At 38.6% G+C, this 12,482-nt stretch overlaps 1 protein-coding gene across 2 annotated transcripts; it reads left to right on the top strand.

Moving 5' to 3' along the window:
- The first annotated feature begins 1,117 nt into the window (after positions 1 to 1,117).
- On the top strand, positions 1,118 to 12,161 carry dnajb2 (DnaJ heat shock protein family (Hsp40) member B2). Of its 2 annotated transcripts, XM_041950477.1 has the most exons (11): positions 1,118 to 1,424; positions 3,404 to 3,500; positions 3,935 to 4,044; positions 4,359 to 4,412; positions 4,726 to 4,842; positions 5,447 to 5,521; positions 6,247 to 6,379; positions 6,982 to 7,052; positions 7,284 to 7,580; positions 11,630 to 11,701; positions 11,897 to 12,161. In XM_041950477.1, the coding sequence occupies exons 2-10, from the start codon at positions 3,436 to 3,438 to the stop codon at positions 11,656 to 11,658; spliced, it is 951 nt and encodes a 316-aa protein (XP_041806411.1). In that variant the 5' UTR covers positions 1,118 to 1,424; positions 3,404 to 3,435; the 3' UTR covers positions 11,659 to 11,701; positions 11,897 to 12,161. The 2 variants fall into 2 exon arrangements, with proteins under 2 accessions (XP_041806411.1, XP_041806410.1); XM_041950476.1 differs by lacking the exons at positions 11,630 to 11,701; positions 11,897 to 12,161 and having other exon boundaries at positions 7,284 to 10,861.
- Positions 12,162 to 12,482: the final 321 nt, after the last annotated feature.

The raw sequence follows: 12,482 nt of genomic DNA, 5'->3' as shown, positions 1-12,482 counted from the left end.
AACATAGATAACAATTTCTACATCTGCTACTCATACAGGGGATTTTACCAGCAACGTTTTGCTGCATTTCAGATTGTTTTTACATGCAGCTACCATTCATTTACAAGGGATATTCTAGTTTCTCTGCCTTTGCCAGTTTCCTGCCATGTTGATGATTAGCCACAAAGAGCATAATGGGCTGGGCCGGCCTTGCACCTGCAGTTGCTTCCCTCAGCCACTAGATGGGAGCAATGTGACCACCAAGCAAGGTTGTGTGAGTTCAGTTTCGTCCGCAGACCTGCACCTAAAGTGATTTAGTCATGTTAAACATGACCGGTCCAAATAACTATGGGATTACATGCTCATCATGTGATCCTGACCAGATGAGTCACACAGCCAACTAAAAGCCTACTTCATGTTAAGCTAAGTTTCTCTGGTCTACAAAATATAAGTACTGTGCTCTCATTTTACCATGACTTTACAAAGGGCTAACTGTCCTCTATAGCGATGACTGTGCAATATTCTGCTCCTCTGTGGACACACTTCTCTGTAGTTATAAGTGGTGCATATAACATGTAAAAATACTCCACTACAAGTCACAGTCATGTATTCAAAATATTAAATACAAAGGTATTATCAGTAAAAAAAGTACTTAAAGTACATAAGTAAAGTACTCATTATTAAGCAAAATCGCCCCTGGCTGAATTATATTATTATAGGCCTGTATATGATATAACTGGATTATTACTTATAATGATAAATGTGGTAAAGACATTGGGTAGAAGAAATAAGGCTTTAACTTGTGGAGGTTAGCCTATTTTAACTATTCATTCTTATTGGATACTCCAGTGTACAACAATGAGTCATGTCTTAAAAACTACTAAAAGTATGAAGTGAAAAGCGAGAAACTCATTAATAAGATAATGATTACTTAAACAGATGCGATAATTTGCTTTATATGTCTAACCTGAGTGGCTGGTCACAGTCGGTATCCTTGACAACCGTGAGAAGCTGCTGGTCTGTTAGGTTAAAGCACGTTATCGCACAGCAACAGGCAGCCGTTGAGGCAGGGCTCCTCTCGTGACGTTTCCAAACGCTCGCATGTTCTAGACGCGCTATTTTCTTCGCTCAGCTGAAACTGACGTAGCGCGTGCAGCTCAGACCCGCGCACGGGGCCGTCGGCGCTGGTTGTCGGCTTGTTTTTGCGGTGAGGGCCGTTGATTTGGACCGCAGAGGCGTAGCGTTAGCGGCTGACTGTTTTATTCGGGAATATTTGTGTCAGGGCGGTGGAGAGAAAGACTGAAGAAGGTGGAGGCTGTCCGTGCGGCTGTCACGAAGTGGCGGGGGAGAGCATTCCAGAGGCACCGCTATCATAACTAATTCATTGTCGCTCCAGACTGGTGGACAGACGGCTAAACCGCTCACTCATTAGGCTGAAAGACTCGGTAGGTCCATAGCTTTAGCTAGTCGTTACAAGTTGTAGCTAACAGTCAGTAGACCAGGTAGCCTAGCTGCCGCAGTTTATTACAGATGTCCAACTTGACCATAATAGGAACTATTGTCTCAACCGAAATGGCAAGTAATGTTAATGGTGCCATTGCTGTTAACTGTGCGGACTTTAATATAGACAGCACCTGTGCCTACGAGTGCCCGTGTATGTAAGTTTGTGTAGGCCTGTCATGTCAGCAGCAGTTGTCAGATGCCATGACGCTAGAAATAACATAGTAATAATACTTGTGTGAGCGCATGGCTGTTCCCGAGGGGGCAGAGAAAGTTAAGTTTAGTTATTTTACCTCGGTTTGGAAGTCCCCCCTCAGCCCTGAAGCTGTATTAGTCCACTAACGGTTAACGGGATTGGTATGGTGGTTAGCATGCTGACTCTGTGGCTATAATGGAGCCACTGACTGGACTGAGGTGTTATCATTTGAAGGGCACACTTGGTCAGTGCACGTTTCAATACTTATTCCATAAGCATGAACATGTCATTTTAAACACGTTAAAAGATATATATAAAAAAAGTTTTAACCTTAACATACACACAGGACATACATAATATATGCACATCCCTCTATAGCTAATTTCTTAATTTCTTGTGTGTCACCTTTAAAGATAGTTGTACCCCACAGAACAGCTGCTATACCTTAAAGTCTCAGCAAATCAGTCAAATTAACTGATCTATTATTTTAACTGTGTGTAGTATAACTTTGACAAATTAACTTCTACTTATTAAAATTAAAACCATTTCTTAAATTGCAATCATGAATTCCTGAAAAAAGTTAAATAAACAGTGGTTGTCTTATAAGTATAGTCCACAGCATGTGTCATGTATGAGCTGAAATGCTCAAAACATAAAACATTTTCATCACACTAATTGTTTTTAAGTTGTGGCCATGGATGTAAGACTTAGATTACAGTGATGATACTAGTCTAAATCAATATGGCATTGAGCAGTTGCTTGTGTGATGCATGATGACTCATTCCTAAAACTGTTTTTCTGGTGTAAGAATGAAGCTATAAAGAGCAACTCTTGTCAATGCCAATCACATGTTGGCTGAACTTAAGAGTACGACTTTAATTAAATCTGACAACAGTACAAGTAATGAACAGTCTTAAATAGCACTGTTTCAGATAACTCATTAATTTCAGGCAGCATGGTCTTTATTATAGCAAAGTCAATATAATTTGATGGATTATGAAATGGAAATAAACTCACTTTTTTGGCGTATTAAATGTATTTTATTTGTGCCTTTGAACTGAGTGACAAGAATTGTTGAAGTGAATTTTGTTTACTTTGAAATGAAAAGGAGATGAAATAAATATTGTCACATAGACACAAATTAACACTCACTACGCAGGTGTTTTCAATTACTCTGACAGATTAGCTCTCTGCTCAGGTTAAGACTAGGCAGAGCATGCTGGGAATTATGTGATGTCATCAAACAACATGTCCAAATAGTGTCCCGACCTAACAGATGTAGCAATACTAACAGGATAGGAGATATCTGTAAAGTTTTGTCTATACATGCCCATAGAGTCCTGAGAAATGGTCTAAATAGGCAAAATAAGTGAAAATGCTTGTATGGGTGATCTGTTGGTTTATAGATCCTTTTAATTCCAAAATAGGTAATGACATGTTTCTATAATGTGTATTTGTCAGCACATAGGTGTACAGAATGATAAACAACTATGCTTACATTCTACTTTGCCTTCTTTAGGCACTCCTTAGACAGCCCCTCTTGTATTTGACCGCTTGTTTGTAAATTAAATAAATAATATGCACAGAGCAGTTTCTTCTCCTTTTTAGGATTTTAGGAAATGCCATAGATACCAAGGTTTTCCATGTTTTTTATTAGCAGAATGCAGAAATGTGTCTTCACTCAGAGTAGGATATATTCTCAACAGGAAAGTTATATTTTCCTTTCAGGGGTTTTGTGGTGAGGAGTGACAGGAAGCAACATGGTGGATTACTATAACATTCTGGGAGTGTCCAAAACAGCCTCACAGGACGACATCAAGAAGGCGTGAGTATCTCTACTGTTAGGGCTCTTTAATTCATAAACAATACAGCAATTATTCACCTGAATATAAAACACAGTACATAAAAGTATATTTGAACTTCTTACTTAACATTGCCACATTACATAAAACCTCGAAAATTTTGAGGCCGCCTCAACAAAATGAGAAGTTTCTTATTTTTATGTGTCTAGATTTTGTGAACTTTAGACCACATCTGAATTTGATTTCAAACAAAAACACCAAAAATGCAATATCTCATTATACATTGTAACTAAACCCATAAATATAAGTTTGAGAACCACTGGTATGAAAAATACAGTCTTATTTTTTCAAGGCTCTCCATAGTGATTGTTGTTGCTGCTGTTGTTGTTGTCGCGTGTTTTTATCTATATACATATTCAATTGTGTGAGTGAGTCAGTGTTTTTGTTGTGTGTGCAGGTACAGGAAACTGGCACTGAAATGGCATCCAGACAAAAATCCAGACAACAAGGAGGAAGCAGAGAGAAAGTTCAAAGAACTGTCTGAGGCCTATGAAGTCCTGTCCGACAGTAAGTCAGAACAATGTCTCTCATGCAGTGTGTGTGTGTGTGTGTGTGTGTGTGTTTTTGTGTGTGTGAGATGACTGGCAGTTTATCTGTATTGATGGTGTGAGTCATGAATTTACATTTTTGTGTGAGTATGACAGGCTGCTTAGAGTGGAACTTCATTCATAGAACCCTGAAATCTAACATATTCGTTACATTTTTAATGTAATTTAATTAACGTATATTGGGTGTTTGTATGAGGAAAAAGAGAGAGACATGCTTTGGTGTCTGTGGGTTCTTATTCCATCACTAAATTGCACTCTGATCTTCTGCTACAGAGAGTAAGCGTGACGCATATGACTCATATGGAAATGACAGAACACGACACACAGGTAAATAAAAACCGGCTGCAATGAGATATTGAGATATTGTTGCATCCATTATAGAGATAGGTTGAAATCATGAATGGTGGTGACTTCAGTAAAATTTTTAGGATTGTGTGTTTTTCTTATCCTCTTCCCATACACCTTTTTCTCATTATCATTTTACCTTTATAACATCCCTCCTATAATCCTCCCTCCTACTTCCCTGTGCCACTTTACTCATCTTTCCCCCGTTCCGGCCCCTAATATGTTTTCCTCCATCTACTCTTTCTCTTCCTTGGTTGCTCAACACCCACCTGACCCTGATGACTTAATTTTACAGGTTCCTCCAGCTCAGACTTTTCATCAGATTTCCCAGGATTCACCTTTACATTCCGCAGCCCAGATGAGGTGTTCAGAGAGTTTTTTGGCGGCCAGGATCCCTTCGCTAGCTTCTTTGGTAAGTCATACAAAATGTGCATGTTATGTTAGCATGTTTATGATTTTTTCCATTGTTCTATGTGTAACTGTTTTTTAGGTGAGAATTGATTTAGAATTTATATGAATGCAATAAAAAAATCTTATTTACATTCCTCTAATGTAAATAAGATTTTTTTATTTCATTATGTGTGGTGGTAAATGAATACTATCAGGTGTGCCCAAAATTAATAATTAGGGACCCAGCACATTTAAAGAGCATTTTTACCTCATGTGGCCACTTTGGGCAGCCCTGCCATAGTCAGTTACTTTGATTATCAATTACTTTCATTATAGCTTTAAATCATTTTTTTATTTTTATCAGTTTAAATTCTTATTTTTATATATCCCCTCTGGCCACCTGTTAATGACTTTGGGAGTCTGCTTATCCCACGTTAGGAAAACATCCTTTTTAATCTTTTACCTGTGGAGCAATAATTACACATAAGACGTCAAACCAGATGATCTCTTTGCTTGACTAAAGTCTAACTTCTTAGTTAATTAAAAAATGACAGTAATATTTCATCTTACCTAATCTTACAGTATTTAATGAATTATAAGGGTCTCTTTCACTTTCTCTCATCCAGATGACTTCTCATCCTTTGGAGGTTCGTCTTCTCGCCTCGGCCCCAGTCGGTTCTTTTCTTTTCCTTCAGCCGGAGGTAAATAGTTACATACTTCACGAGGAAGTTTGCATGGTGACTATAATATCCTGCGCAATGTTTAAAACACTGGCCTAGTTTTGGAGTTTTGGCAATTTGCACAACATAAGCACTGAAATATGAGGGAACTAGCCTGTCCTCACCAGAAAAATGGTTGTGTACGTCATCTGTGCTAGTAGGTTATTGCCACCCATATTTATGTTTACTGTCTCTAGTGACAGTAGAAATTATGATGGGAGAAAAGGATACCGTCAGGTGACGCAGTATAAATAGCAAGAAAGTCTGCATATGGAGAAAGGTGGTACACTGCTGTTCGTGTACTGTGTGAAACTGAAAGTCAACACTGACTTTTTAAAATTAACATAATATACTTCATTTACATCACATTTGTCATAGTAAAGTACCTATGATGATCATGATCCTTTCCCAAAGCTAACCAAGTGGTTTTGGTGCCTAAACCAGATCTGGTTGGGTTAACTTTAGGTTAACTTTGAACGATGGGTTACGGATTTTGTAGACAAAATACTCATCTCATTATTTCCTCTGTATTTTCAAATGTTGAGACACCTCTCAATATTTGCATTTCTACCAACTTAAATTCACACTTTCTTTGGCACACCTTCTGAGTGCTATTATTTTTGCACTGACTGAATTTCTGTCATGACACCTTAAAAGATTAATCAATCTCTTCTCTTGTCCTCTCCTGATCATCTGTCCTTCTTCAGTTGAATTTACTTCCTTCTCCTCTTCCCTGGGTGGTCTGGGTGGGATGGACAGCATGGGCGGAGGGATAAGCAACTTCAAATCAGTTTCTACCTCCACTCGCATCATAAATGGCAAACGCACCACCACCAAGAAGTACGTAATATTGTCCTTCTAAAAGTTAGCCAAACTGCGAAATACATTATTTTCGAATATTATGTGACATTTTATCCCGTCTGACACATTGTTGTGGCTTGCTGGATAGAGCAATGCACCTAGGCACAAATGTGAAATATTAACAGAAAATGATTTGAAACCTGTCATTTTCCACCACTTCCAAACCTCAGTGAAACTAGGTTGACACTGGTTTGCGGCTTAGCAGGTTACTGTAGTTTCCAATTTGAATGCAGGTCGATATTTGAGTTTTTTTTCCATTTTCTAGGGTTATATTTTGCTTTCTGTTATTTTTTTTAGAACTCTAAAGTATGGCTGTAGAGCTATCATCATATCCCTTGTAGGTTAGTGCTGTTTTCTATAAACCTACACTGGTGGATCTCATATTACTGTTTACATTTAATGAATTCATTTAAGTTTTTATTCAGGGTGACGTTTACAAGTGTATATTTACGTTTGATAAGACAAAATAACAAACAGGGACACATACACACACACACACACACACCCACACTCCGCCAAAAAAAGCAATGATGGACGCATTTTAATATTGCCTTTTATCTGTGTATTTGTCTCGTCTACAGAATAAAGGAGAATGGGCAGGAAAGAATAGAAATTGAGGAGGATGGGGTGTTAAAGAGTGTCCTAATCAATGGTAAGATCACACACACACCACATGGTGACTGGAAAAAATGGTGAATAAACGTATTTAATATTTTTTGTCATATTTTCTATGAGATATATGATATTTACTTAAAGTTAAAATTGTGGTGTGGTGACAGCCATACAGAATGTAGATCTTGTTGTTCCTCTTAGTTATCTCTGCATGTTTTTTCATGTTGCTTGTGCACATACACACCTGTGTTGTTGTGTGTATTGTTCCCAGGTGTGGAGGATGAAATGGCCCTCGCGCTGGAGCTGAGCCGACGAGAAGGACGGCCTTGTCACTCACCTCAGAAACCACATATCCAAAACAGATCACCTGCCGAGTCTGACAGATCTCGCTCCAGCACTCACTCTGCAGCCACACATCGGTCATTTAGCTCCGCCCCCTTCTACAACTACGGGGTCGCAGCAGGCAGTGAGGATGAAGAAGAAGACGAAGACCTGCAGATGGCTTTGGCATGCAGCCTGTCAGAAATGGAAGCCCAGCAGAGAGCAGCTGCTACCGACTTCATATCAGGTGCTGGGGGTGGGGGCAGAGCCATGAGTGACAAAGCTGGTGGCCATAAAGGAGGTTTGAATGTGGCTGGTAGTGAAATGATTGTTGCAGGGGAGAAAGACGAAGAGTGGCAGTTTAAAATGAGCTCAAGGCCTGGAGGTAGGTGGGAAAAGGAGGGAAAGGGAACCAAGCAGCCAGGCTTCTCTCCTGAGTCAACCACAACTTCCAGCACTACGCCAGTAAGCAGTGAAGAAGAGGTTGAACCTGCCATAAAAAATAATGATGTCAGTGTGAAAAAGAAAAAGAAGTGCGGGTGTATTGTGTGCTAATGCAGTGTGTGTGTGTGTGTGTGTGTGTGTGTGTATTTGGGATGCCTTATTTTTTACACTTACCTCAGTTTTGTGCCTACAGCCAGACTCTAATGTAAGGTGATTGCCAGACTCTTAATTTGAGACAGTGCCTCAACTAATCACAAGGCTTGCATGTTAACACCTCTAAAAGACCCAATGAGTCAACTTTGACACGGACTGTGGTGTATTTTCACATAATTTGCCAATGCAACTAGAAGTTCAAATGGTGTGAATCATTACGAAGGATTGTTTCTGAATGTATAGAAATTTGCCAAATATTAACAGACTGAAAAGAGGAGGGGGATTAAGCAGGATTTAGCTGGTAGTGATTTATATCCCATAAGGGAAGAGTGTTGTGCGTGAGCATGTTTCTCTGTGTTTGTTTGGGTCAGTTGAGACCCTGCCATAGAATTTTCTCACTCCGACTCTCAGTCAAAGGGAATGTATCAGAACCGTGTCACAAACAATAGATCAAAACCTAAAGTAGGTCACAGAACTTTCCCTGGTGATTTTCATCACGACATACAAACTAGTTGAATCAAAGAAAGACCCCTGTTTACTGGTCAATTGATAACATCTGAAATATGTACAGCAAAAAGTAGTTGAAGCACACGTTCACACGCTTTGTACATACAAGTACATTGTAAATACACTCCATGCACCGTTGTTTAGACTCGTAGCCCAGCTCTTACACTGTTTCTAAGTTGAAATAGTAAAGAGCTCATGCAGCTTGGATGCACTTTTGCTAAACTATCATTACTGTAATTGTTCAGATTGTAGATTGGTGGGAGGCAGCACTTTTTGAACTTTGGAAGCAAAGCACAGTGTAAAATGTATACAGCGCTGAGACTGATTGTAAACCACAGTTACTAATAATCATTACGTAAGTCTTTTCTATTTTGATCCTTTTGGTGCCTTTGCCTGTTTGGACAACTTTGCTATGTGTTTACTTTGCTTATATTGCCACTGCAAACGTGCCAAGGCAGAAAAACAAATGTATTTTAAGCAAAGCAAAGATATTTTAATCAACAAGTTGAATAGGTTTTTGTGTGGTTTTGGATGGTCCTTTCCTTACAACACCAGCTTTCCAGCCCACCTTTTCTCCACTAGAGGAAAATGGTAAAGCTGTACATTAGTGATTGGGAGTGATGTCAGGTGAGGGTGATCAAATTTAACTGCATTGTTGCGAATGTTTTAAAATACGGAGCTTCATCACCAAATCAATGCTAGGTTTGTTGCGCTTTGAACTCGTTTTAACTGTCGTGGTAGGAGAAATACATACAACTACATTTTCCTTCTATCAACATCTGTTGATCAAGTGTCCCTTGGCAGAACACTTAATCCTAATGTGCAACAATATACAGACTATTGCACTCTGTTTTAGCTGATATTGCTGTGTTGGTGTCATTCCTACAACAACATACAAAATGTTGCTGCAAGACCATCATTGCAACAGAACAAAAAGCAACAACCGAGAGACTGGGCGTTCATGTCCTGTGTGGAACTTATATTGTTATATTGTTTTTATACTTAATTCACTAATTTTCAGTTTATTTTCAGTTTCCTGTCACAGTGTGTTTTGGTTTGGGCAACAAAACTACTTGGTTAGAATTAAGAAAAGATCATGGTTAAAGTTAAAATATACCCTTTCACAATGCTAACCCTTGTTAAAAGCTAACTTCTCCTATGTGCATAGTCAAAAAGCTTTGACAACGCAAAAATGTGACTGGGCAGCTGCAGTAATGGTCGTGGAGCAACTTTTAATATTATGACACAGCGTTTTTCAGGTTTTTGCCTGAAATGAGATTGCATTAATACTAATGATAAGTATTAAAAATCTGGGAAAATGAAGGACATATGTCGCTTTGAGAATAAATCTCAATCGTCTCTGTTTTCATATCAAATTGCGATGTTACATCTGCAGTTTGCAAGTTTACAGTCAGCAAAACATGACGTTTTGCAGTTTACATTCATCTACTGCTGGGATGGATTTTTTTTGTCTTATTACAATCATAACAGCGTACATGTTCGTTGGCATATACGTCCCCACCATTGCTTCAGAGCAAAACACGTCATATTAACAATGTAGTGAATGGCTTTAGGTACAGCTGCCTGTTCACAGAAGTGTGAAGAAAAACAAAGCACTGACTGTGACTGCTGCTGGAAAACTATCGGACTCGTCTGACCGAGGTGTAGACGTGTTTTGTGGATGAAGAAGAAGTGAACGAATCCCAAACTTAAATGAAAGTGTTTAATGAAATGAAATGACTATTGATCAGGCTAACTCAACCTCTGAGCTACACTACAAAACACACACACACACACACACACACACACACACACACACACATACACACACACACACACATGCATACATTTATTGTAGAATACTAATAACTGTTTTAATGTGATTGTTGCTGTGTCTGTGAAATAAGGCTGAAAGTAACAAAAAGCCCTGCTGGTGCCAAAACACAACAGTGTTAAAAAATAATTACTAAGTAATATGTTAAAAAATATTTTCTGCTGCTGTTCAAGGACATGTCTGTCTTAATAAGTGCTGTCTTACAGGCAGTGCCCTCTTTCTCTGCCCTGCTTTCACACTGCTCATAGAGCACAATGCGTTTGTTATTTGATTGTCATATCTTTTTCATGAGTGCTTGAATTGTTTTGCATTGCATGAGATTTGCTTTCACTTTAAAGAATAATTATCATCACCGGGAAATAAGTACAGCTGTGGGAACATACCATCAGTTTAAATCAGTTCAAATAATCTGAATCTGAGCTGTTCATCATCTCTTCAAACTGTCATTGAGGGTGGAGAGGCAATGAGAAAGAGGCAAATGGTTTCATAAATCTGCCTGTGTTATTTGTACTACATTGAACTGCCATGTGTTTTTTGTTATTTTTATTTTCAGACTGTTAAAAGGTAAATAACAAATAAAGACTGAGCAGAAGAGGAGTTGGGATATTTGATTTTTTTTTTCAGATTATGGCAGAAACAGTTATGCATTTCCACTGCCACAGAGTTCATGCTATAGTAGTGTTACATTTGCAACTACAATAAATAGTGATACATTAGTGATATTGATAGGAAAAATGTAATGAACAGCAGTGCTTGCCCGTTTCCGGGTCTGCCTCTCTGGATCTCTAAAACACAACAGATGTAGATCAGCCATTTTAAATAGAATGAAATGAGAGTGCATATAATGTAATTTTAAAGAGACAGAACTTCCCTCATTACACGCTATCTGTTCACCTTATCGCTCTGCTCATTTGTGAATCTTCAGCCCGTTCCTCTTGTCTCCTCTAGCCAGCTTGCTAACAGCACATTGTTCTCTGATCAGTGTGTGTGATCATCTAGATCCTATCAAAACAAAAACAGCCATGTAGACATACAGGCCTGTTTGTGCAGGCTGCTAAGTGAAGAACCATCCTGCACCAAGCATCACACATTTTAAATGGCCACAGAATGTTATATGATCTCACAGGTTGTTATCAAGCAGAAAACTTTCTGCTGATCTCTGAATTTGGAATTTGTTCATCAGATGTCACCTTTTAATGGCTGCCATTGTCAAGTAATGTGCTGTAAATAGATCTCACTGTGATATCAAAGAAATAAAGCATTATTTTTTACATTCAGAATGTGATGAAAACACATTATTGTGCTACATTATTAGGACTAAATTTACTTTGTCTTACACTTCCTGCTTCCTGTTTCAGACTCAGACTTCGAGGCCCTCTCAAGCTAACCTGAATGGCCCATGCTGCTCTGTGCCCTAGCCCTGCCCTGAGGTAACGCACCAGTGTGAACCTGAAGCACCCTGATATTTGTCCAGTCAGTCCTTATCCTGTTATACAAGCCCCATCTAGATCTGATCAGATCAGGAAGTCCCATCTTTCTTAGAAGTCACATTTACAACAAGTGATGCCTATAATATTTGCATTATTGAGAAAGTGTAACATGTCCTTGTACATCTATTCTTACAGGTCAAAGGTCAATTCCCCATGATGCACTTCTCTCTCTGCCCAACATGGCTCCTTCCAGCTGAATGACACTTAAACCAATTTACAAATGTGTATTTTATATGTACGTGTATGAGTGTGTATGTACTGTAGCTCACTGTGGAGCGAAAGACTGGAAATTTTGAAACACAAAGAAATACTTCTAATCATCTTTGCATTAACTGACAATGTTTCAGCTGAATTTTAACTTGAATTATGCGTGAAAAGTGGAAACTGATTAAGGCAAATAAAGAAAATGCTTCGAAACATATAAAGCAAAAAAATTAAGCATTTCCTGACCTGCTGACTACTCTGGTGGTAGTTTATCTTTGAAACACGGAATGTCAGGGATAATATCAAATAGCTGGAAAACAATAGTAAATAATAAAATGCCAAAAAGTAAGCTGAGCTAAAAGATAAAAATTAACTTCATAACCTCACTCTAACACACTTGTTTTTGGCTGTTCCACGATTTGTGCTGCAGGGGGCGCTGTTTAAACATCTCTGAAAACACTACAGACTAAAAATGCTCTAGAAATACAATGTGATGCATGGATTTAAAAAACAGTAG

This window comes from Chelmon rostratus, chromosome 13, assembly GCF_017976325.1.
Source record: "Chelmon rostratus isolate fCheRos1 chromosome 13, fCheRos1.pri, whole genome shotgun sequence".
NCBI classification, from domain to species: domain Eukaryota; kingdom Metazoa; phylum Chordata; class Actinopteri; order Chaetodontiformes; family Chaetodontidae; genus Chelmon; species Chelmon rostratus.
This window is presented reverse-complemented; position numbering and strand designations above follow the sequence as displayed.

What these genes read in the sequence shown, in the direction of transcription:
- dnajb2 (XM_041950476.1), top strand. Translation starts at nt 3,436, where the DNA reads ATGGTGGATTACTATAACATTCTGGGAGTGTCCAAAACAGCCTCACAG. An exon ending in CTATGAAGTCCTGTCCGACA is followed by an intron (nt 4,045 to 4,358) that starts GTAAGTCAGAAC and finishes CTTCTGCTACAG; the next exon opens with AGAGTAAGCGTGACGCATAT. An exon ending in TCCCTTCGCTAGCTTCTTTG is followed by an intron (nt 4,843 to 5,446) that starts GTAAGTCATACA and finishes TCTCTCATCCAG; the next exon opens with ATGACTTCTCATCCTTTGGA.